Source organism: Pleurodeles waltl, chromosome 4_1 (assembly GCF_031143425.1).
Source record: "Pleurodeles waltl isolate 20211129_DDA chromosome 4_1, aPleWal1.hap1.20221129, whole genome shotgun sequence".
Lineage (NCBI taxonomy): Eukaryota > Metazoa > Chordata > Amphibia > Caudata > Salamandridae > Pleurodeles > Pleurodeles waltl.
In genome coordinates, this window is record NC_090442.1 from 363703572 (window position 1) to 363730372 (window position 26801).

A 26801-nucleotide genomic window follows, 5' to 3' on the forward strand; every position below is an offset into this window, starting at 1 on the left:
TACATATTACAGTTAAAACAATAAAATCAGCATATAAAACCCTACAAAATAAGAACAAGAAGATCACATAATTAAAATCACTGATCACTAGCGGCAAAGTTAATTAAGTCTAGAATTCCCCAGTCTCATTGCAACTTTTAAAATACTAGTGACCTTAAAGATAATGTGTTCATTATGTAAAAGCTCCAAAAACATAAGAGGAGGTCGAACGTGCCTAAAATTCAAAAATTCAGAGATTACAATAAAGGAATAATAAACATTCTCCTAGGTAACCAAAAATAACTGCAAAACATCATTAATTGTAAGGTGTCCCTTAGAGACACATTGTCACAGTCACAGTGACCCAAGGAGCCAGGCAGACTCCAACCACTGGTAGAGGCCAATAAGTAAGGCAACATATTGACTCGAAACATTGTTAACAAAATCTATCCCTATCACTTTTAACAATGGATAAATAAGGTTCCATAGCCTGAACCGATCTTAAAGCATGTGCCCCTGTACACAGGGTTTCATGAGTTCCATCTCCTCTCTATGTAACATTGTCATCGAAAAAGTGGTCCCTCACCCATTTCAACTCAGTTGTATTGATTACCTTTGGCCTGTGCAATAAATCCTCTCTACCCTGCCTAATAAATGACTTCTTGGCATATGCATTCCACTGAATCTTAGCAACATGGTCGAGTGACAGACAGTCCCTGAGGATCATCCTGTTCAAATGCAATTCCTCCCTAGTCCAAATCTTAATCCAGTATATTAGTGTTTTAAGACCTTGCTACCATATAAGGGCAAAGCACTTGGCCTGATAAACCTTGGATAGAGTATCAGCCGGTCTAGACCCCAACCTCTGGGCAAAGCTGCTAATAGCTATATTGGCCTTAACACACTTTTCCTTCTTGTTAACAAAAAATGGGGTTCCAGTTTCTACTTGAGTCGAACAGGACTCCATGATAAGTAAAAGCCAGCACTTTGGCCAAAATGTGATTACCCACCTGAAATCATTTAGTTCTAATAGGCCGCAGGTCCACTACCATGACATACGACTTACTAAGATTAACTGAAAAGTCCAGACTGCCCATGAAAACTACAAACCTATTCAGTGACAACTGTATGCCAACGGTGGTCCTGGTTATCAGGGCCGCATCGTCAGCAGTCAGTAGCACTGGGAGCGACTTCACCTCTACCCTTGGGCAGCATGCAGGTCATTTGGTCAAAGTTTTTAGCTTTCAACTTAGTCCCAGTGGGCAAATGCCAAGGCTGGGGCCAGTAAGGTTCCCTCGATGTCATATATGTTGATGTCAAACTCCAACTGAAACCACTGGCTTTTATGCCAAAAGCTCAGAGCAGGACCAACCTATATGTCATTGCTGCTGGTCACTTTGCTGGTAAGATAGATTTGGTACCTCATCCGAGTGCAAGGTTTTATGTTTGAATTTAGTTTCTTTTTTTGCAAGTCAGGCAAGTCTGGAAGCTGTAGCTGGGCAGTTCTTCAGAAGGCTGGATACATTTGCCACGAGATTCAGCTGCAGCCATTTTCAGCATGGCTAAAAGATCTGAGTGGTATGAAACAGTGTTTCTTGCCCATCCTGGATGCAATATTACAATACACGCCTTACCACTTTGTCCCTGTCCTCAGGAGGTGGAAAACATGACAAAGTCTCACTGTTTTCAAAATGCTGAAAACTTTCCTCCTAGCCAGTTCTGCAGCCACCAGTGGCTCAGGGCAGGCTTCTTAACACTAGGTTTCTCTCCAGCCAGGTCTCCAGCATGGCCCAGCACTCTGTGGTCTGCAATACCTTCTTAGAATCAGGAGTTCTCATGCCTTTTGTCTCCATAAAGCAGGCAAACAGGAAACTAATCTCTTGACCTTCAGACACCAGTTCTATTTCAATGCTGCTAGCAAGAGTCACAGGTTTTCTTAATGTGAGTCATCGTCTTGCAAGAAGAGTCAAGAATCAGAAGTCTTCTTCAGGTGAAATGTGAGAAATTGAGTTGTTGATGGGAGGCTGAAAGCCCTTCTCAATTAACAACCACAGTTCTAGTCAAGGTGAAAGGCAAAAGCCACTAAATTAACCTGTTTTAACTTTGAGGTAATGTGTAAAGTATTTATGCAGCACAGAAATAGTAATAAAGTGGAAACACAACCCAAGAAAAATCCCACACCAATTTACATAAATAGAGAAAGATTTAATAAACAATTTGAGACCAAAATGAAAAAATCCAATCAGTAGAACTGGATTTATGTGATTTAAAGATTTAAGTAAAAACAACACCAAGAAGCAGCAAGCGCTAACTGTGTGTATCTGGCCACGCCAGAATGGGACAAATTCACAAGTTCAGACCGACTGCGATTTGGAGGCTGGGTTTAGGGAACAGGTAAGCCCCACTGAAAAAGTGACTTTCTTAAAGTCCAGCACACAAAGTTCAAAACGTCCGGATTTCACAGGAGGAGCTCAACCGATGGCACCCAAGGGTCCAGTACATTGAGAGGCACCTCTGGGGGATCAGGAACTCATTCCAGCAGAGGCCAGCATGGCTCAGGCAGTTCCAGTTGTAACAGGCCATCTAAACAGTTTCAGGGAGGCATCTGGAGCTTGCTGTGTCACTGTAGCTCCTAACAGGACATCAACCAACTGATCGTCGGAGTCATGCTGGTAGTCTTGGGTTCAAGGAGATGGCCCTCTCTCTTTCAAGCAGCAAGGCAAGACTCAAGCATCAGGGCAGTCCTCTGAAGAACAAGGAATGCCTCAAGGAGCAGGGCAGTCCTCTGGTAGCATCAGGGCAGACCTTCTGTAGTCTTCCGCAGGTCCAGGAGTGTACTGAAGAGATAGTCTGAGGGTCCACTATTTATACCTAGTGCCAGCTATAAAGTGGAAGAAATTCATAGAGTCTTTCCCCCACAGATGGTTCTTGAATTTCTTTCCTCCCTGCCCAGATCTCTAGATATTTGGAGTGACAAACACATGGTGTCAAGTTATCTGTGAGTGTGCTGAGTCAGTTCCTTTGACATGTAAGGAGGACAGGGAACAGCTCTGCTCCTTCCATGCTAGCACCTCTTCCAGGTAACCCATACCCTATTGTTCACTGTCTGGGACAAATGCTCAGTCCTGATGGGTGAGCAATTAACAGGCCTGGGTAGCTGAAAAGTCCTACAATGCCTCAGAAAGTTTAGGGCAGGAACATGCCAACTTTCTAAAAGTGGCATTTTCAAAATTGTAGTCTAAAATCTGAGTTTATAGTTAAGGAGGATTTAAAATTACAATTCATTTGAGTCCAAACATACCATTTCTACATGTTCCAAATAAAACAATATTGCATATTAAGGTAACCCCATGTTATCCTATGGGAGAGCTGGGCCTCACAGTAGTGGAAAACAAATTAGAGAGTTTTTCCCTTCCAGGGCAAGTAAAACTTAAAAGTATATGCCCAACTTTTAAAATACAATACACCCTGCTATATGGACTGTTTAGGGCCTACCCTAGGGGTGACATGTATTTAAAAAGGAGGTTTAGGCCTGGCAAAATGTTTACATTGCCAGGTCGAATTAGCTGCTTAAAACTGTACATGGACCTCAATTGCATGCCTGAGACATGTTTTAAAGGGCTACTTAAATGGGTAGCACTAGCCTACTAGCATCTTTTAATTTACAGGTCCCGAGGACATGTACCTCTCTATTGGGCACGTAAAAGCGAATTAAATTTGCCAGTTGCATATAAGCCAATTTTACCTTTTTTTAAAGATTGCACATAAGCACTTTAATACTGGTTAGCATAGCAGTAGTAAAGTACACAGAGGGCTTAAAGCCAACACACAACGGTCAATTAAGCAGAAGAGGTAAAGGCAAAAAGTTTAGGGTGACACTCCAGACATGGCCACGTCCAACAGAGTTGTGCCAGGTCCAGGAATGTTCTGAAGAGATAGCAGTTGGGGTGCTAGATGTATCTTATGCAGTAGCCAGTGACTGAAGATATTCTTCCACTCATCCCTATTTTCTTCAAGTCACCCAGCTCCCTTTGCAGCAATTCTTCAGCTCCTTAGCTACTTTCCTATTTAGAGAGATCTTCTTTCTGACAGGGTCAAAACTGGATCTCTTCCTACTGTTAGTGGCGCCTGGCTGGCTGGGCGGGCATATGAGTAACCGTCTCTGCCACCTCCAAATCCCAAAAAAGTAATACCTTAACTGTTGTTTGCTCTGCCAACTATTGATGGCTACTCCTAGATAGCTAATTGCTGCTAATTGGTCAGCAGTTAATACCAACCTGCTCTTACTGGACTCAGAAGTGGGCTATTGCCCCTTGACCCATTGGAGTTAATTCTCCTAGCCAAGGATGGGTGTTCCAGCTCTGGAGGGCATGAGTGACAGGTTGAGCTCAGGCAGTATAAGTTCTTACTAAGTTACTATTCCACTTGAGTTATCAAAAATATGATTTCACCTATTAATCTAATTTGGAAAATTAAGTAAGAAATAATTTGAAGCATTTTGTAGCATTTAGGAATACAGGAAATACATATTGTAACCCACCCAGACCTGTTTAGGCAACAGTTTAGCACAGCCTACACAGTGATATAATTTTGGGATTTAATTTAACTGTGAAAGCATTCTAACCCTGAATTGTACTATGTCCTACCTTTAAAGATTACAACCCTTCTCTGTGGTTGCTCAAGGCACACTTTAGAGGAAACCTATCAATACATAAGACTAGATTTTCTAACATGGCAAAGGCCTTTTTCCTTGCAATTGTTTACAGCATGGCCCTTAAACTGCAAGCAAGTACAGTAGTGCCCCTGGCAGACACATTCCTGTTCATATATGTGGGTGGTGTAAGTACATAGTACAACCCTCATATGACCTTCCAAGATTTAAGCACATTTTAGATATCTTTTATAGTGGACTTACACAGAAGCTAAATGGGCTGAATAGGGAGTTCCAATATACAGGACATGTTTTTTGGGGGTGGTTAGATAGACCAAGGCACTTTAGTATAGATACAAAGTCTGAGTCCTGTAAGTATCAAAATCAGACAAGAAAAAATGGGAAGAAAATGGCAAAAATTGGGTAATTACTCACACATTGTAACATTGATGTTTCTTGGATTGATGCTTTTAAAGTATGTTATGCCTTTTCTAACATGCATTATTGTCTATATTTAAGAGCCATATATTCCCTTTGACAATTCTTTTGGTGCCTTGTTTACTTTGTACATTGGCTCTACCCTCTGATCATACCCAGTGGTTATTTGATAATTTGATTCTGCTTAAAGTGCCATGTCCTTTGTGCAACCATCCCATGTGGTATGGCTTTTGATTATATCCAGAGGTTCTGGCCTTAGTATTGGCATTCTTATGTTGAGCAACACCTTTAAGGCAGCACTTCCCACCAATGAAAAGTAAACATTGTTACCAGTTTTTAATGTACTTGGGGATTTTTTAAATTTCCCCAAAATATTGCAGATCTGGAGTATGAATGGCTATAGCCAACTGGACTATGATGGGGGAAAGTTACCCTTTCCCCAAATATTGTATGCCTGGAGTTAGAATAGTATGTTTGCATTTCCATTGTATTCAAACCCCTCTGCTGACTAGAGTGCAACTGAAAGCAAGACACTCTAATGAGCCCTTTGAATCTGCCCATTGTTTGTTCTCGACACCCTATTTCTGTTACAGCAGGCCGTGCCATCCATGTCCAGGTGCCTCTGGGCACCGGGTGCTGGTTTCAATAATACCTTGCATTTACTCCCACTGCCCCGGAAACACAACACATGGCATGGCTCTTATGCATCTCCATTGTAATTATAAGGAATAATGTGACCCATGACCCAGACCCATATCCAACCCCATCACCTCACAGTTAACATCTTTCAGCCGTGCCAAGCAAGACTGGGTACACGGTATCTGGTACATTTGTGTCCAGACAGCCAGTACTATGGACTTTGTCTATTCACAGTGTGTTCTGGGCACAGGTATTGAGTTCAACCATGCAACACATCCATTCCCCATAGACAGCTAGCAAAGGCCTTCAGCTGTGCTCAGGAGTCTCATGATATAGGGAGTAGAAACAAGCCAAGTCCAGTGGGCTTAAAATGCAGGGTTTGGAATGGTATTCATGCGATGCACCTAATCTTACTGGTACCAGAGCTTGCCGGGCATAAACATCAGAATGATTGAGTTGACCCTGGGTTCAGTGCAGGAAAAGAAGCCTGTGTTTTCAATATCAGGAAATAGATGTGGAAAATAGAGCAGTTGTTTGCACCTTCAGATATGTTATCATTGCTCTCAGATGCGATTTGATGTGAAATGCAACATGTTATTTCCCTGATGATGAAATGTCTGATTAAATCTGTGTACATGAGTGATACGGGCAGCTGTAATTGCATGCATCATCAATATAGAGACCCTCAGTGTTTATTTGTAAATAAAAGTTCCCTCCATTCAATAAATTGTTGAAGACAGTACTTCAGATTGCCAACTACTATAACTCCAAAGTATTTTAATGTTTACATGTTTAGATTTTTACAGACACATCTCTGCATTCTACTTCTATGTCCTTGGAATCTAGTCTTGGTTTTGTATGCCGCTGTTTCCATTCTGTATGTTACAATTTGTATATTTTTTGCTTTTAAAAACTTTAAGAGCTGCATTTCTTTCTTTTTCTCAATTTCTAAACAATAGCGATTGAGGAGGAGCCTTCCTCCTGGGCTGATGCGAAGAGTTTCATCTACTTGGACAACAACAACATCAGCTACTGGATTGCCAACATTGGAGCCAGCACCAGTAAGGAGAGACCGCAGTGCCAGCATCAAACCTCCTGAAGCACCTTCATCAGGGTAAACAGCTTCTCAGCCCTTATTGACTCTGGGAACCTAGGCAGATGGTTTCTTCCCCTAGTCATCTTATTCTCTGGGCTTGCTGTAAGACTGATTTTCATTCAGTAAGACTATGTGGCCTATGACCTATGATTGTTCTTTGATATATGTAAGTTAAGGCTTACCCGAGTCAGGTTTAACTGAGTTGTTCTTCTGAGGTGGAAGCAGGAAAGAGCAGGGTAGGCCTGGTGCAGTCCTCATTTGTGGGTCACTTGACTTATCATGACCAGAGAGGAAAAGGGGAATGAAAAATATAGGACTAATCATTGTTAAACCCTTGAAGTCGTGAGATCAGCAAAAGCTCCCTACAGTTGAGTATTTAAAGGAAAAGCCTTCTGTTTCACAACTGTCAAAGTTGAGCAAATCTTTAAATCTCTTGTAACTTTCTCTCAGATTAACTTTTCAGTTAAGTAGCGTTAAGCAACAGCACCTGAGAGGACAGTGTTCCTATGCCTTTTGTTAGGTGTTCCGACAAAGGGCACATGTAAATGGCCTCCTGGGGCATGCAAATTACTGAAAGGCTTACAGTCAGCCATTACCAAGTATAAAGCAAGGATTTTGCAACCCTACAGTCATCATATGAATGATTACATTGCCCAAGTGTGTGGAAAGAAGCAGCCAGGAACCTGGACTTTAGATGAGAATTATAAGGACAATAAGTGATGGGCTGGAATTTGGTGGCTAGAGGCATATTTTTAAACGTCTATGCTAAAAAAAGGACACGTTTCTCAGTAAAATGTGCCTTAAATATGATGTTCCAAAAAAGGGCACACTTTGCTCAGTAAAATGTGCCTCAAAAGATGATGCACCTAGCTAAAGGAATTAAAATAATGATATTCGTAGACAAGCTCAGCAACATTTTTTGAGGAGCTAGCCAACTTTTTAAAACTATCTTAAAACATTTAAATCAAATGTTAGGTAGGTTCCATTGCCATTGGTGAGACAAGAGGACCTATGTCAATAAATTGAGGACTCATCAAGAAAAGACAAGGAATGAGAGTACCTCCATTAGAATCCCATTTTTGCAAATGTCATTATTTGTGTACCAATGGAAAGGTTTCCGTCATAGCATGCTGCAAATCTTTACTGAAGGGGATTAGGCAGGGTCAAGTTTCACCTACTAAGACTATAGGAAAAACAACTTTACTGGAAAATACTAGCTGAAACAGAGAATAATGTGAGTGCCTTAAGTTTGGTTGCCATAGTGTTGCAATTATAATGTGATCTTGTTTGGGGCAGCATCAGGTTTAGGTTAATGTGGAACTCTGCAAGAAGAGTCTTCCACAACATGCCAGTCAGAAAGGAATGGAATACCTGTAATTCCGGTTCTTGCACTGACTGCAACCAGATCTAATACATTTAGTCCTTCATTAGTGTTGCAGTGTTTCTCTAACCTAAAATCATCCATAATGAAAGTGAGCATGGACACTCTTGTTCCTTACGATTAATGTGTTAAATGCACCACCATCTGCAGACAAACTGAGTTGATTAAATCCTTTGAGCACCTGCAACAAGGTGGGTTTGCCCAGTTGGTTTGTCTTTAGGTAGTTCCTTGAAGTCTTTTCCTGGACCTTGTTGGACAGGTTCTTTTTGACTTCGAACATCTTTCAAGTTGATTCTGATTGACTTTGAACATCTTCCAAGTTGATGGAGGTGCATCTAATACACTGTCATGATGATGGCCCCATCGACATAACCTTTTAAGGATCGAAACACTGACAAATCACATCTTCTGGACTGCCTTATGGTTTTGTTATCCAATTGGTGCAGTAAGGTACTGGACTTTCCCTCTGAAAATCTCTAACAAAGCTTTGGCAGCCAGTTGTACCTTCCCTGTACTTGAGCTGTTTTGATCACTTTTGCCTAGTTTTGTTCACAACTCACAAGCACTATATAATTACATCTCTCTGTTACCCTCCAGAGCACCTCTAACTATGGCCCTCAGACTGCCACATCTCCGCTTGTACCACCAGGGATATTAGCATCTCTGACCTGGCGGTCCACTGAAGACCACCGACGGTATAACAAGTTGGCTTTCCGCCAGGGTTTCTGCGGCGGTAGCATCACCACAAAAACCCTGGCAGAAAGACTAGCGGTGACAGGAAATGTATTTCCTGTCACCGGGAGACGACTCCCCCAAACCCTCCTGCAAACCCAATAACCACCCCCCTTCCATACCAATACCCCTCTCCCGCCAGCTCCCTTCCAGAACCGCACCCCCTTCCTCTCCCCTTCCTGCATACAAACACACGCCCCCCGAATACTCTCATTCACATACACTCATTCACTCACACTCATCCATACACGCATTAACTCACGCACATTCAAACACGCTTCCACACACGCATTCAAACACCCATACACACACGCATACACTCATGCATTCACACACACATACACACTTACATTTACACGCGCAGACTACATCCACTCACACACCCACACACAACCTCTCCCACCCTATCACTCCCCTTCCTTGTCGGATGATCGACTTACCTTGTCCGGCAGGGAACGGGAACAGACGCTTCCAACGCCAGCAGTGCCCCGCCATCAGGACACTGCAGGTCGTAATATGGCTTGTGGAGTCCTTTTGGTGAGGCGGGCAGGAGGTGGAACCACCCTTTCGCCTCTGACCGCCAGCATGACTGCTGGAGGATTTCCGCCCAAATTGTGGTGGAAATTCGGCAGTAGTTGTAATATGGTGGTCAGACTTCTGGCGCCCATGTCTTTGGCGGTCTTGTGAAAAGACCACCGAAGTCATAATGAGGGCCTATGTTTGTAATTTTTGATACAACAACTATATTATGAAAAATTCAAATATTGAGCTATAATCTTAGGCTCTGCACTGATTTGTTCACAGGACGCTGTATTTGGAGAAAATGTATATACATACTCCATAAATCAGCTTTTGTCTTACTTGATACCATCTGTAAGAAGCACTGTTACCCAGATTCTGAGGATTACAGGGTTACCCCTTGATTCTATAACTGGATTTTAAAGAAATCTGAAGGCTGACTTACTTAATACTTAAATAAACAGTGCCAACTGTACTGATTCTCAAGGAAGCTCCAAGCTATTCAAGTGCAACTTTACTACACAAGTCAGTAGTACTTTTCTGGACGGGTGGGCATCAAAGGTTCTCAATGAGTTTATAAAAATAATACTTTACTGCTATTTAGAGCATAAATTGGCCATCAGAAATATTAGCTCTTTTACTATCACTGACAATGGTCCCATAGTGTTTGTTGTGTTGTTGATAGGTGTTCTAGTTTGAAAACGCTAAAAGGCACTATATTATACCTGGTGCAGAGTAATTGTTTAACATTCTCTTTCTTTGAACCAATGTTTTCAAAACAATGTATTTGATAATGTAGACAAGATTCCTGTGAACATTTATTTCATGTTTGACCTTATCTGATCAACTGATAAATATTTGCTCTCAGCTTGGTTAGCTGATGATATGTTGTCTGTGCCTTTTATAACAAAATGGAACATTTGTGTTCTCCCTGGTACATAAGCATGCAGAGAAATGTTTACTATTTTATGTTTCTCTTACGTATAGCTAGTCCCGCGTATTTGCTCATGTATTAGTTTAAAGGTCAAGCTAAGAAACTAAGCACTGATTCAGAGGGATCCTGTAAGTAGTACTTTGTATATGAAAGGGTTTTAAAGTTATAAACAACTATTCAATCACAGCATAGCTTTAGAAATAAATTAAGTCATATGATCTACCCGTGGAGTGACTGATGGTTTTTGCTGGCGTGGGTGAAAGTGCCAAAAAAACATTTTTTTTATAGAGGTTGTTCTTTCAAATAAATGATCCAAGAAGAGGACACAGTGGAGTGGAGTGACTGATGGTTTTTGCTGGCGTGGGTGAAAGTGCCAACATTTTTTTTTTTTATAGAGGTTGTTCTTTCAAATAAATGATCCAAGAAGAGGACACAGTGAAGAAAGTCCATTCCATTACTAGGCAAAGTGAATGATCACAGATCCAACACATAGGAATTGAACAGGTTTTATTGTTACCGAACACCTTTCATATTCAGCAGTGGCGATGAGGTGCAAACCTTATCTTAAGGTGAGTTTAAGTACTTGACATAACCTTTGGGAGAGGTGACTTCCATCGCTTCCATGGCAATCCATTTCTAGATTATTTTTGCTGGCTAAACAGAAACATTGTTGCAGCTCAGGCAGGAGGCTGGTGAGGAAATTGAGGCACAACAAATCCCCTGAAGACCTTGCAACGTTCAAATCCGCCACTAGATCCCATCATTGCCTCATCAGGTCCACCAGGAAAACCGCCCTGCAGGACTGCATCAACACGACCACACACAACAATAAAGAACTCTTCACCATCCTCAAAGAATTCACCAGACCACAAGCCGAGACATCCCTCCATCTCAGGATCTCTGCTACAGACTTGACACCTTTTTCCATCAGAAGATCAAAGGCATCTACAACAGTTTCGGACCTCAAGACTTGCGGAACTCACCAATGTCACCTCAGCCAGGACCCTCTGAACCCCCAAGACTCCTGCACACCTGGACCCTCCTCATGAGGACGAGATCCACGCATTCTTGAGCAGCATCCATTCTGGAGCCCCACCGACCCCTGCTCCCACTACATCTTCAACAAGGCCAGCACCTCGATTGCACCCGAACTCTGCAAGACCATCCACTGCTCCCTAGGGATCAGCAACCTACCCAGAAGACTGGAGGCCTGCCGCGATCCGACCACTTCTGAAGAAACCCACATTCAACGGATCTCAAGAACTATCGCCCCCTCTCGCTGCTGCCCTTCCCAGCTAAGATCACCGAGAAAGCAATCAACACTCAGCGACGACAACACATCGAGGACAACAACATCCTGGACGTCTCCCAATCAGGATTCAGAACTACAGACATACAGCAGCCCTCATCCTACTTGATCTTTCAGCCACCTTCAATACAGTATCCCACCACACACTAGACTCCACGCAGCAGGCATACGCGGCAGGGCCTTTCAACGGATGCACTCCTTCTTGGCAGGCAGAACACAGAAAGTCAGACTCCCGCCACACCTCTCAGAACCTACAGACATCAGCTGTGGAGTATCCCAAGGATCATCGTTGAGCCCCACGCTGTTCAACATCTACATGACCCCGCTCGTCCCTATCGTCAGGAACTACGGTATGAACATCGTAGATGACACCCAGCTGATCATCTCCCTGACCGAGAACTCCTCAACAGCCAAGAAGAATTTCAGGAAGGGGACGGAAGCAGCCGCCACCTGGATGAGGGAGAGCTGCCATAAGCTGAACTCTGACAAAACCGAGATCTTAATCATGGGATCTTCCTCCTCAGTCTGGGATGACTCCTGGTGGCCTTTAACACTCGGCAGGCACTCCACCCCGACAGACCATGCACTTAACCTCGGAGTCATCCTTGACTCAACGCTCACCGTGACCAGACAGGTCAACTCTGTTGCTTCCATCGGCTTCAACACTTTCCGACTCCTACGAAAGATCTTCAGATGGATACCAACCGACTGGCGAAATAAATGTGACACACGCACTAATCAGGAGCAGACTTGACTACGGCAGCGCTCTCTTCTTGGCGGTTCTGGCATAGAACCTGAACAAGCTGCAACAAATTCAGAATGCCGCCGCCAGACTCATCCTAAACATTCCCTGTCGAGAGCACATCACAGAACACGTGAGAAACCTCCACTGGTTCACTATTGAGAAGAGGATCAATTTCAAACTCCTCGTGCATGCCTACAGAGCCCTCCACAACAGCAGACCCAGCTACATCAACCACTGCATCACCTGGTACTCCCATCTAGACCTTTCCGTTTGTCTCAGCAGTCACTCATCAACGTACCCTGCATAAAGAAGTCCTCAGCAGTAGGAAGATCTTTCACATGCCTGGCAGGAAAAGGTTGTAACACCTTACACCTTCACCTCTGGCAGTTGCCATCACTGCTTCTTTTCAGGAAGGACCTCAAGACTTAGCTCTTCGGCTGATCTCTAAGGTCACACCCCTCAGTGTCTTGCGACTGTATGGGTGAGTAGTGTGCTTTAAAACATCTGATTGATTGATTGTTTCTTTCACACCTTGCATATGAAAGGGAATCAAAAAATCTGTGGATCTGTGTACACCCTGCATTTAGTGTACAGTCCCCAGTAAAGACTCCCCTGAGCAGTTCTGTGCTCATCTGAGCTAGAAATATAGGACTCTTGTTTGTTTGGTGTTAGTCCTTCTAATGAAATTTCTCGGTATGTGAAAAAAAGGGATTGGAGATTACATCTTGGGTTGCTGCTGTAACATCAAAGGAAAGTGATATAGGGTCTCTGCATCATTTATTTATATTCATACTATCATTGCATTTTCATTGACTAACGCATGGACTTAGGCAGTTGTGTAAGTGTGTGGATGTTTGTGCGCTCTGGAAACTATATACTTCTTGTGTATGTGATTTATCAACCCCATAATAATGATTTTTAAAGAAACCGTTGAAAAATGTTAGAAGCTGATTAAGCTGAGAGTTATTTATCACTGTGCACTAAAATGTCAAGCTATTTTTTATCAAAAGGTGCTTCTATAATTTACCACAAAATGTGCTACATATTAAGAGCCTCATTACAACTTCCCTGTATCTGTATGTGAGGAGTACACAATATTTGCCTCGGACATGGAGGATAGCACTCAGACCCAGGAATACTGGGCCAAATCCACATGCAGTTCCCTTTTTAAGGAGACACGACGGTCCTAAATCTCCACACATCAGTAGGTGGTAAATATGTGTGGGGGGTAATTTCACGCCCTAAGAGTGGTTGGTGTGAAGCTGGGGCAGAATAGAGGTGGTCAGGGAGAGCATTTACTTGTCCCTCTCATCCTTCTGTAACAGAGCTAGTGGAAGCCTGGTGCAGCAGCTGCCCCCATCCCCTGCAGCTCTGCTTGCATGTCTCTGCTTTGTGTATCCAGACATGGAATTATCAGGTCTGGAGTGTGCAGACACAATAAATGGGCACAAAGCAAGTTATCTCCTCCAGGGGTGTGGATCTGTGCCACTTATAATGAGAGCCTTAATAGTGTCAGGGTGCTAGGAATAGAGCGAGCTAAGGAGGCTATGATTTAATGCAGGAAAGGATAAGCATCATGATTAAAGTACTTACGAAGAGCTCTTGGATAGCCCCAAAATTACGGATATAAAGTTCTTCTAGCAAAAGGTAAGTGCATCATCCCAGATGTGTGTGGATTTTGGTGTTACAAGCTAGAAGGTACTTAATGAAAACACTGCAAAATAACAAAACACAGGTTTAGAAGAATAGAGAATATTTATATAAACACAACAAGACCAAAGCAACAAAACAACAAAAATCCACAATACACAAGTCACGTTGTTATTTAAAAAGCAATATGAGTCTTCATGTCCTATTAAACATAATGCTAACGCTGTTAGTGTGAAAATGTACCTGGGTCGTGTCAAAATAACCAGCACGGGCGAGTGTGTGTCGAAAAAGGTAAGCAGTGCGTAAATTTCTAACCCGCAAGCAAGGTTGTGCGTCCTTTCTCCTTCTCCGGTCTTTTCTTTTCCCGCAGGACAGAGATGCGTCAATCCGGACAAAGAACCTCGGGTCCAGGCAGATTTGTGTTGTTTTTTTGCACCCAGCGATGTTGCATTGTTGCAGCCTCTGTCAGCGATAACGAGCGTTGTTTCTCCAGCTGGATGCTTCGATTTTACAGCCGTGCTGCAAGCCCTGCCTCGATTTCAGCCGCAGAACCAACGGCGCATTGTTCTTTTAGCCGCTCTCGGAGGTTGTGTCAGAAGTTTCCTCGCATGGCGATCTGTGTGTGGATTTCCAACCTTGGTCCACCAGCTTCAACTGACAAGGCCCCAGGAACTGGATAGGGCACCACTTGGCAGGGCAGGAGTCTCAGCAGAGGCTCCAGGTGCTGGCAGAGAGAAGTCTTTGCTGTCCCTGAGACTTCAACAGCAGGAGGAAAGCTCAGTTTCAAGCCCTTGGAGAGTTCTTCACAAGCAGGAAGGCACACAAAGACCAGTCTTTGTCCTCTTGCACAGGCAGAAGCAGCAACTGCAGGGTAGCTCCACAAAGCACAGTCATAGGAAGGGCAGCTCTTCTTCCTCAGGTCTTCAGCTCTTCTCCAGGCGGTTCCTCATGGTTTCCAGAAGTGATCTAAAGTCTGTGGTTTTGGGTGCCCTTCTTATACCTTAGTAGGCTTACTTCAAAGAAAAGTCTCTATTGTCTGTGAAATTCAGCCTTGCCCAGGCCAGGCCCCAGAGACACACCAGGGGGTTGGTGACTGCATTGTGTGAGGGCAGGCACATCCCTTTCAGGTGTGAGTGACCACTCCTCTCCTCCCTCCTAGTACAGATGGCTAATCAGGATATGAAGGCTACACCCCAGCTCCCTTTGTGTCGTTGTCTAGAGAGAGGTGCAACCAGCCCAACTGTCAAACTGACCCAGACAGGGAATCCACAAACAGGCAGAGTCACAGAAATGGTTTAAGCAAGAAAATGCCCACTTTCTAAAAGTGGCATTTTCAAGCACACAATCTTAAAATCAACTTTACTAAAAGATGTATTTTTAAATTGTGAGCTCAGAGACCCCAAACTCCACATGTCTATCCGCTCCCAACGGGAATCTACACTTTAATCATATTTAAAGGCAGCCCCCATGTTAACCTATGAGAGGGACAGGCCTTGCAACAGTGAAAACCGAATTTAGCATTATTTGACTGTTAGGACATATAACACATTATTATATGTCCTACTTTAAACATACATGGTACCCTGCCCGTGGGCCTACCTAGGGCCTACCTTAGGGGTGCCATACATAAGGGAAGGGAAGGGAAGAAAAGGGAAGGTTTAGGCCTGGCAAGTGGGTACACTTGCCAAGTCGAACTGGCAGTTTAAAACTGCACACACAGACACTGCAGTGGCAGGTCTGAGTCATGATTACAGAGCTACTATTGTGGGTGGCACAACCAGTGCTGCAGGCCCACTAGTAGCATTTGATTTACAGGCCCTGGGCACCTCTAGTGCACTGTACTAGGGACTTACCAGTAAATCAAATACGCCAATCATGGATGAACCAATTAGAAAACAATTATAAGCAATTGTAAAGGAGCACTTGCACTTTAGCAATGGTTAGCAGTGGTAAAGTGCCCAGAGTAACAAAAACAGCAAAAACAGAGTCCAGCATACATCAACAACCTGGGAAACAGAGGCAAAAAGTTAAGGGAGAACATGCCAAGGATTAAAAGTCTAACAATGCAACATTAATTTTATTTGAATGAGATCTGACTACTAATAAGAGGAACCTTCATGGGTGAGAAATAGTATTGGCTAGGTCAGCGGCCACCATCTCGAGAAACGTACATACCAGGCAGATCACTTACAAGTTTGTGTGTGATTGTGTGAGCAAATATGTCACTACTCTTTTGACTTGTTGTAGCCCTAGGTGAATTAGTAGTTAAACCGCAAACATTTGGAATAACTGGGAGAATTATGATTAATTAAGTTAATCCAAGGACAAACTATTCCTTCCTCATAATTTTTTCCTTAGTCTCAGAGAATCCTCTTCATTATATGACCACAATTGAGGTTCCTTTAATTACAAGGGGGCCCCAAACTGCAATACAAACAGCCCTTTAGGGTCTGCAATGGTGTACCAGAGGACAGGGAAGACACCAACTCCCCAAGGTCCTTTACCGAGGATGTGGCTAGTAGCAGTATTTATGCATGATATTGATGCTTAAACTAGGCAGGGGTGATGAGTACTGGTTCCTTATCTGAACTGCGTTTATGATAATGATGACTGGCATCAGAATATGTGTGGGCAGAGGATTGATTGCCTTTGGTGCACTGGTCAACACGATTGACCTTGGATGATCACAGACATCTTTTGCATGAACAGAAAACTCTTCTTTCATTTTCTCGTCTTTTTATCTTTAGAATTTGCCAGGAGGTATACACAAGGTTTCTCACTAGGAAATTTTCCTGTATGTTTTCATTGGAGATCTGGCTGGGAGGGAGGATAGCGGTGAAAAAACATATCTGCCACCTCAGTCATGGACTCAGGCAGGGCCCACTACAACCATAATATTTACACCTTCCTTTAAGATCAGTCAGTGGAAGAAGCAAATATCACATTTCCTTCCTCAAGGTCATGGTGATTTGAACTCCTTCCTCGATCGAGCAGTTGCTGTGCCACTAACACCAAGCCAGTGGGGGAAATATAAAAACAATTTGCTCCGTCTGTAATTGGCAGAATCTTCCTGCCGGTACTTCCTATTGTTCATTTGTGTACACGCACTGTAAGAGACACCACCTTGCAAAGCAAATGGTACACTCTATGAAGTGCACTGTGTGTCGAGCTTGCACTTCCTAAAACCTTTCAGATCCAGTTTCATTTTGCTTGCTGGATTGCTGGTTCATGCTTCTGTTTCTGTTGACCCCCATGCTACATAAACGATGAAATGCAGTTGCACCGTTTGCAGGTCTTGACTAAATCACTGTCAGACCAACTTTCTTCTTTGGTGAAAAGAAAACTTACTCTTGGCTATAAGATCTGACGTTATATTTGTGCAGTGGCTGTACAAATCCTGTTGTTCTTCAGAATCCTCTAACATATAGTAACATATAGCAGTCCATACATTAAAAATGTAATCATATCTTGACCTGCACATGCTCGCCTCAATGCTCTATGCACTCCTGCGTTAACTCAATGAAATAATAATGCAGGAGTGGCTATTTTGCATTTAAATCATTTATTGAATAATAAATCATAATGCTCTTTTAGTTTTTACGTTACAGAGAATGTCTCTTAATTTTAACAGCAGATATTGTTCTCTAGAAATTAGAGATTATTCCTTTGAAATTATTGTTCCAAAAAGTGTAAATGATGTTTTGTAATTTGTGCCTTCAATTAATGAATACTATTACTCTAGCTATAGAACACTCAGTGCTTAATTTGTAAATAAAAAGGTGCCGGTGCTCAAAGCCCTCCTCTTAAGCACGAGGCTGCTGTAATTAAATCTGCCAGCAGTGAATACTGAGGCAGCCTAATCCTGAAGCCATCTCCGACCTCTTCAATCCATTTACGGCCAGCCCCCGCCCCTTCAGCTCATCCTGCAGCTTTCTACTTTCTCCCTTTATGACGCTTTTTCGTTTTCCCTTCCTCTGTATTTCCCATAAGTCTATTGCTCGCAGCAAATGGTTGAGGCATAAGAATAAGCCCCGGCCCTCAAAAATAAGTGTTGGTGCTCAGTACCGGAAACAACAAGCACAAATTAAGCACTGAGAACATTTAAATAATCAGTTTCTGTATATGTCTCAAAAACCTAAACAGATCAGTTTTGACATCAAGTATATTCATATCCTCTATGGACACATACGACAGACTCTTGTTTAGTGCCTTTATTTTACATCTTGTCAGGTCACACTCATGCATTCAAGACAAAGGGCCTGATGTAGAGTTTGGCCGAGGGATTACTGCGTCATAACACTAATGGGTATTCTGTCTGCCAAAAATGTAAATCCCACAGGATATAATTGGGTTTATGTTTTGGAAGATAGAATATCTGTCATGAAGTAACCCCTTCGCCAAATTCTAAATCAGGTCCAAAATCTGACTCAGTATTTTTGTTATCTCTTGTTTGTGGGCCTGTCTTCGCTCCATTCAGTGTGTCTTTTACTACTCTTCAGTTGATACTTTTCCACCTATAAACTATGGTGTTTAGTGTGAATTGAATTGATAGGTTAAAATGCGATATGCATGTAATTGTGCCCAATAATATTTTTTCACAGTTTTAGTGCTGGATTTAATTCGTTTTCAGATGACCTTATTCTACACATGTTTTAGATGAAACAAATACTAGACAGTGATGGACCGGTGCAGGGATGTCTATACGCATAGAAAATAATGATCTATATGCAACCACAGTAAAGTATGACATTGATAAAAGTGTTTCAGTTTCCTTCAGTTTCTCAGGGCAGACACTGAATCTACAAAATTTGGAAAGCTGGTACATACTGGCCACCTATTGCAAAAAAGTGAATACCTTGTATTAAATTGAGATAATGTGTAGAAATAGTTGATACATAGCTCTTTCATCACAAGAAACCTTTTTTATGAATACTGTGGAAGGGAATCATATTCACAGCTGGAAGTCTGGGTGTGGAAAAGAAAAAACAAATCACTAAACAACTGTAAATTTCTCAAATATTCATGTTGTACATAATGATGAGCAGGAAACATGACTCCCATAAGATATAGTTAGAAATTGGGTTACTGATTGACTGGGGCATAAGCCCTGGTAAAGTGGCCAACCACAATTGTAGTCAGGGTACGGCACAAGCAAACCCTAAACTAGTCTGAGCTCACTCCCTGGTAGCTTGGCAAAGAGAATTCAGGCTTAACTTAGAGGCAATATATAAATGTATGTGTGCAACACTTCAAACGGTAAAACAATGAAAATACCACACAAGAAAATCCCACACTAAGTTAGAAAAACAGAGCAAGAGTTAGTACATTAAACAAGACAAGACCAAAATGAAAAAAGTCCGATCAGTAGAACCAGAGTCATGAAACACCACACAAGAAGATCCCACATTAGGTTAGAAAAACAGAGCAAAAGTTAGTAAATTAAACAAGACCAAAATGAAAAAAAGTCCGATCAGTAGAACCAGAGTCATGAATTTTTGAAGAATAAACTTCAGTGTAGCGCCCAAAAACATAAAGTGCCAACCACGGCTATCCAGGCATGCTGGACTGGGTCAAAGTCAAATGCTCAGACTGAACATGATAGAGCGCTGGTCATATAGAGTCCCAGATTAGTTCAGCTGAAGTTTTACCTTCTCGAGTTTTGTGGCAAGAGTCCCGCTCATGTTGGAGAAGGTTTGCAGGAGCAAGGAGAGTGTCACGGGTGGTAGTCTGCCTGGTGCGAAGGACAGAATTGTAATTTGAAACCTGACTGCACCATAAGTTAGGATTTTAAATTAGGATTCCAGAGAAAGACAGGAGGTTAAAGGCAAAACGTTTGGTGATGGCTGTGCAGAAAGGCCAGGTCCAAAAATACTATCTTGATTTTAATTTTTCCAATCTGATTAAGTGCTCTCAAGAGGCCAGCTAGGCATAAGTGTCCATTGTTGAGCTGGTAGTGCATCCTGCTATGCTCTTCAGTTAGATTTAGAGGATCAATTAACTTCTCAGTCAGGGTGAGACTTTCACTCTGAAAGGACATTAGTGGCTTTAAAGAAATATGAGAGTGCTGTAACCTGCCCTTCTTTTCAGACACCCTGTAAGCATTATTGTGAATCAGTAAATAGTTTAGAAGCGCCCCAGTATTTTGTGGTGTAGACTATCCTTAGGAACAGCTGCTGCAGGAGTGGACCCTGAAACAGAAACAGAACAATGGATGCAAATAGAAACATATTTTTTGTGAGCCAATTTTAGTTGTTTATAATTAAAATCTTATCGGAGAATAGATGTGTGAACTTCACCAAAACATAATTGTGTATTCTAGTGTGGGCATGTACACTCATCAACCTAAAAAATATTCCATCTGCAGGAACCCTTAGTGTTGTTTTTCCTAGTTGTGAACCAATAGAAAGCAAAAACAACCCCTGTTGAAATACTGGCCAATCACATTTTGTAGTATAAATGCATTAATTAGCCTTGTTTTCTAGCTTCAAAACGTATGATCTATACAACCAAAGCATTTTTTTTTTGGCAATAGTCTAGTAAACAAAATACTGCAGCAGCCATGCATGCAGTGTTCCTGTTAGATCCCAATCTGGTTTACACATTTGTTTGAACCCAATCTGGTTTTATACATGTTAAATAAGGCTATTAGGGTCACTTAACAAGAAGATTATATTTTTTTGTTCTAATGATAGTGATAGAACATTTGGTTCTCCTTTGAGCAATTAAGTTAAGCATTTTGTGCAATACCGGCCTCTTTTCCAAGTGCACAAGGCAACCTTGAACACTCACAGTTAGCGTGAACATCCTGGAATGCAACATAGAGAAAGAAAAAATAAATGTTATTGCTTTTTCAATATGCAAAACGGATATAAGCAATAACGTTCAAAAATTAAAAGAACATCTAATACTAAAATGTTAAACAAAAGTATATTTTAGGATCATTGTTACTTCAAAGAGAATAACAGATAGAATAAAAGGGTTTCTATCAGCAATACAGCACAAACACACTCTGTTGAGCTCAGATGACAGTTCTGAGAGAAATGGTAGCTATGGCACAAGCAACTGGCAGACCCAGAGAAGTGAAGTTAAGTTCAACCAGTACCAACAATTCCAAATTAACCTCTTAGCTGCTGGGCCTCAACCCCTCCACCCCCCCCCCCGAGTGCTGAGCCCTTTTTTGGCTATTTGGGGTAGTTTGCGCTTAGGCCTTCATAACTTTTTGTCCACATAAGCTATCCACACCAAATTTGCGTCCTTTTTTAACAACATCCTAGGGATTCTAAAGGTAACCATAGTTTCTGGGTTCCCCTGGAGGAGACCAAGAAATTAGCCAAAATACACATAAAATGTTGTTGTTTTTAAAAAAATGGGGAAAATGGCTGTGGAAGAAGGCTTGTAGTTTTTTCCCTGAAAATGGCATCAACAAAAGGTTTGTGGTGCTAAAATCACCATCTTCCCAGCTTTCAGGAACAGGCAGACTTGAATCAGAAAACCACATATTTCAACACAATTTTGGCATTTTACTGGGACATACCCCATTTTTACTATTTTTGGTGCTTTCAGCCTCCTTACAGTTAGTGACAGGAATGGGTGTGAAACCAATACTGGATCCCGGAAAGCTAAGCATATCTGAAAAGAAGACAAAATTCTGAATTCAGCAAAGGGGCATTTGTGTAGATCCTACAAGGTTTTCCAAAAGAGAATAACAGCTGAAAAACAAATATTGAAATTGAGCTGAAAAAAACCCGCCATTTTTCTCAGCGTTTTACTCCTGCAATGTCAGATTTTTTAAAGCAATATACCATTACGTGTGCTGGAGTCTTCTGGTTGCAGGGATATATATGGCTTATAGGTCCAACAAGATCCCTAGGTACCCAGAGCCAATAAATGAGCTGCACCTTGCAATGGGTTTTCATTCTATACCGGTATACAGCAATTCCTTTGCTGAAATATAAAGAGTGAAAAATAGGTATCAAGAAAACCTTTGTATTTCCAAAATGGGCATAAGATAAGGTATTGAGCAGCATTGTTTTTTTGCCCATCTCTGAATTCCGGGGTGCCCATACTAGCATGTGAATTACAGGCCATTTCTCAAATAGACGTCTTTTTTACACACTGTCTTACATTTGGATGGAAAAAATGTAGAGAAAGACAAGGGGCAATAACACTTGTGCTATTCTGTGTTTCCCCAAGTCTCCCGATTAAAATGGTACCTCACTTGCGTGGGTAGGCCTAATGCACGCGACAGGAAAGGCAACATGGACACATCACATTTTTACATTGAAATCTGACTTGTTTTTTGCAAAGTGCCTAGCTGTAGATTTTGGCCTCTAGTTCAGCCGGCACCTAGGGAAACCTACAAAACCTGCACATTTTTTAAAACTAGACACCTAGGGGAATCCAGGATGGGCTGACTTGTGGGGCTTTGATCATGTTCTGTTACCCAGAATCCTTTGCAAACCTCAAAATGTGGCCAAAAAAAACACTTTTTCCTCACATTTCGGTGATAGAAAGTTCTGGAATCTGAGAGGAGCCACAAATTTCCTTCCACCCACCGTTCCCTCAAGTCTCCCGATAAAAATGATACCTCACTTGTAGGGGTAGGCATAGTGCCCGCGACAGGAAATGCCCCAAAACACAACATGGACACATCACATTTTGACAAAGAAAACCGAGCTGTTTTTTCCAAAGTGCCTAGCTGTGGATTTTGGCCTCTAGCTCAGCAGGCACCTAGGGAAACCTAGCAAACCTGCACAGTTTTGAAAACTAGACACCTAGGGGACTCCAAGATGGAGTGACTTGTGGGGCTCTGATCAGGTTCTGTTACCCAGAATCCTTTGCAAACCTCAAAATGTGGCCAAAAAAACACCTTTTCCTTACATTTCGGTGACAGAAAGTTCTGGAATCTGAGAGGAGCCACGAATTTCCTTCCACCCACCATTTCCCCAAGTCTCCCGATAAAAATGATACTTCACTTGTGGGGGTAGGCCTAGTGCCCGCGACAGGAAATGCCCCAAAACACAACATGGACACATCACATTTTGACAAAGAAAACAGAGCTGTTTTTTGTAAAGTGCCTAGCTGTGGATTTTGGCCTCTAGCTCAGCAGGCACCTAGGGAAACCTAGCAAACCTGTACAGTTTTGAAAACTAGACACCTAGGGGAATCCAAGATGGGGTGACTTGTGGGGCTCTGATCAGGTTCTGTTATCCAGAATCCCTTGCAAACCTCAAAATGTGGCCAAAAAAACACTTTTTCCTCACATTTCGGTGACAGAAAGTTCTGGAATCTGAGAGGAGCCACAAGTGTCCTTCCATCCAGCATTCCCCCAAGTCTCCCGATAAAAATGGTACCTCACTTGTGTGGGTAGGCCTAGTGCCCGCGACAGGAATAGATCACACAACGGTCAGTGTTGGTACTTACATGAGGCAACTGTTGACCCTGGGGTGATCCATTCCTTACGCAGGCACTTGGTATAGGCACTCAAGTGGGGTAGTGTTTTTATCAGGACAGGTGAGAAATCACTGGGTGGTAGTAATTTTGTGGATCCTAGCATGTTCCTGTAGTTTGTGTGACAGAAATGCAAGAAAAATAGAGTTTTTATTCAACATTTCAGCTTTGCAGGGTATTCTGGGTCAGAAAACTTTGGGGAATCCACACAAGTCACACGTCTGTGGACTCCCCCAGATCTCTAGTTTCCAGAAATGTTTGGGTTTGTTTCCCTATATAGCCACCGAACCCAGGACCAAAAACACAGGTGCCTGCCTTACAAAACCATTTTTTTGTGGTAGATCATTTTGATGTCTCCACAGTACAATTTGGGCAGTGGAATTCGGGGCTGAAATAAATTGGGGAGCTCCCAAGAGAGCACCCTCTCTGTGCTTGCCCCCGCATTCACCTGCTCTCTGGGTTGGGCTAACCCACTATTGCCCTGTTGCACAGACTGTTCTTGCGAAGGGACAACAGGACTGCCCTCATCAACTCCCTCACAATTTACTCGAAGGAGTTATCCAATGGGACTCCTCCAACTGAAAAATCACTCCCAGAGTCTGCGCCATTGTCCTATCCCTCAGATGCTGTCTCAATATCTGCTGTCTCAGTCTCTGGTCCTATGTCAGAGCTGTCCTCTATAACCAGAGTGACGTCAGCAGCAGTCATCCATCAAGATGCCATCTCTGCTATTGGCTAAACTGTTGCTCTAAAACACTAGCCTACATAGACAGTCACAAAATTTCTGGTGTGTGTGTGATACGTGCAACAGTAGAGGCCCCCTTACCTGCGCTTCTTCCCTCAATCAGCACGTTCTTTCAAGACACTCAAACACCTTGTCACATATCATTCGTCACAGTCTTTAGCACCCCCTGCGCCCAATCATTATTGGTGCTCCCACTCCCATGTCCTCCTCCTCGGATTCCCTCATTACCACCCAGCAAATGTGCTCTTCATCTCTCCATAGCCACCCCCCATCCCGCACATACATTTCATTTGTAATATAGCGCAGGTAGTTGCTGACTTTACTAACGTACTCAGCTATTTACTTAAAATACAGATTTGCTCTTTGCAGTAGTCATATAAACCTTCTGCGCTTCTTTATGGCACTAAAACTGCCACTAGACAAAAGTCTGATCCTTTTGTAGCAGAAACATAATCACAAGACTTACTTGACTTCTTTATTGCTGCCTAAAAGCTACAGTTGAAATGCGTCAGTTGAAGTATGTGCACTGCTTTGAGGACGCAAGCTGCAACTGCAAAACAACTGATAGATATATATATATATATATATATATATATATATATATATATATATATATATATATATATAGATCACTTTTATAAGTGGGTCTGGTTCTCCTGGGGGCCGATTGCAGCCCCCAGGGAAACCACACATGCACTGACAAAAGTGATATATATATATATATATAGATCTATCTATAAATATACCCATGTAGATAGACATATCTATCTACATGGATTGATATATCTATCTATCTATCTATCTATCTATCTATCTATATATATATATATATATATATATATATATATATGTATATATATATATGTATTTTTTTGTGGTAGTTGTAGTTTCCCCCAGGGAAACCCTACAACTACTAAAAAAAATTGCCCCCACAGGGGGTCGCCCTGCCTATGGGCGACCCCCTGTCAATTTCGTTAATTATATATATTTTTAAATTAGCCCCTGGGAGTGGCGCGATCACGCCCCCCCCCAGGGGGCCCCAACATCAAAATTGAAAAATATGGCCCCACAGGGGTTCGCCGTAGCCTAGGGGCAATGTCCTTATTTTAAAAAAAAAATTGCCCCTGTGGTTGGGCGATCGTGTGCAATCACGCCCCCCCCTCTCCCCCAGGGGGCCCCACCATTAAATTTTAAAAATATGGCCTGGGGGGAGGGGGTTTCCTAGGGGGGCCGACCCCCCCCAAGTGAAATCCCTGCTGTGCTGCGATGGGGGGCCAGGAAATGCGTTCAGGAAGGCCTCGTATGAAAGAGTCTCCCCTTTCATACAAGGCCTTCCCGAACGTGGGGAAGGCCGTTTGGGGCCATTTTCCCCATCAGAGTAGGAAGCGGCCCTATGGCCACTTCCTGCTCCGATGGGGAAAACAACAGTGTGACGTCAGCGCGCCTCGCTGACGTCACAAAGGGGTGGGGGGGAGACACAGAAGCTCTTTTGTGTCTCCCAGGGATAAAAAATTAAAAAAAGAAAATCATGGGGTGCGACGCACCCGAGGATTTTCAAAACCCCTCCCCGGTGTCGGCCACTGGTCGTGACCCGCACCAGGGAGGTAGTGCGGATGTCGCCCAGTGGCCGACGCCCGCACCTAAGGGGTTAAAGTGCATAACACAATAACATTTGCAAACCAATAAACATGACAAAAGTGTCATGAATAAAAAGACACTAGGATCATTAAAATATGTTGAGCAGAATCAAAGATATTCATTTTTAAAATTTTAGTCTAGAAAAACCCAAATACATTTTAAACTATGGGTCCCGATTCACAGTTGTTAGAAATTGGGTTGTTGGTTGACTGCGGTATAAGCCCTGGTCAAACAGCAACCACAGCACTAGTCAAGGTAATTGTCAGGCAAACCCTGATTAACCTGTGCTCACCTTGTGGTGGCTTGGCACAGAGCAGTCAGGCTTAACTTACAGGCAATGTGTAAAGTATTTGTGCGACACATCATGCATTAAAACAGTGACAACCGCACATAAAAAGATCCCACACCAGGGTAGGAAAATAGATCTGAATTTAGTAAATAAAACCAAAATGTCAAAAATTTAATCAGTAATACCTGAGTTATCAATTAAATTTTTTTTTACTGTCAAACGGCTCTAAGAAGCAATATGTGCCAGTCAGGAATATCTGGTTCGGCTGGACCATGACAAAGCCAAATGTTCAGGCCGACCGCAACGGAGCATGGGACAGCTACAGGGACCCAAATGAGCCAGCTGAACTAAAGTATCTTAAATCCTGGTTTCAGAGGATTGCATCTGTTCTGAACCACGCAATAGAGGTAATGTGTCAATTTTCTCCATGCAGCAGCGGTGATGGGTCAATTGCGAGATGCAGTGAAGTCAGGGTACCAGCTCCTGCTGCATTGACGTCAAGGACCCAGGCGCTGGGACTTGCAATGTGAATACCAGTGTTGAGAATGCATTGTGCAGTCGAGACGGTGCATCGATTCTTATGAGCGCAGAGGCTGTAATGGGGAG

At 42.7% G+C, this 26801-nt stretch overlaps 1 protein-coding gene across 3 annotated transcripts in view; it reads left to right on the forward strand.

Moving 5' to 3' along the window:
* PDE3A (phosphodiesterase 3A) overlaps positions 1–26801 on the forward strand; it is a 955418-nt gene that overhangs the window by 701228 nt on the left and 227389 nt on the right. For all 3 annotated transcript variants that reach the window (XM_069228518.1, XM_069228521.1, XM_069228520.1), the window contains one exon: positions 6667–6821. In XM_069228518.1, coding sequence (XP_069084619.1) covers positions 6667–6821 — 155 coding nt within the window. The remainder of the gene's footprint in view (positions 1–6666; positions 6822–26801) is intronic.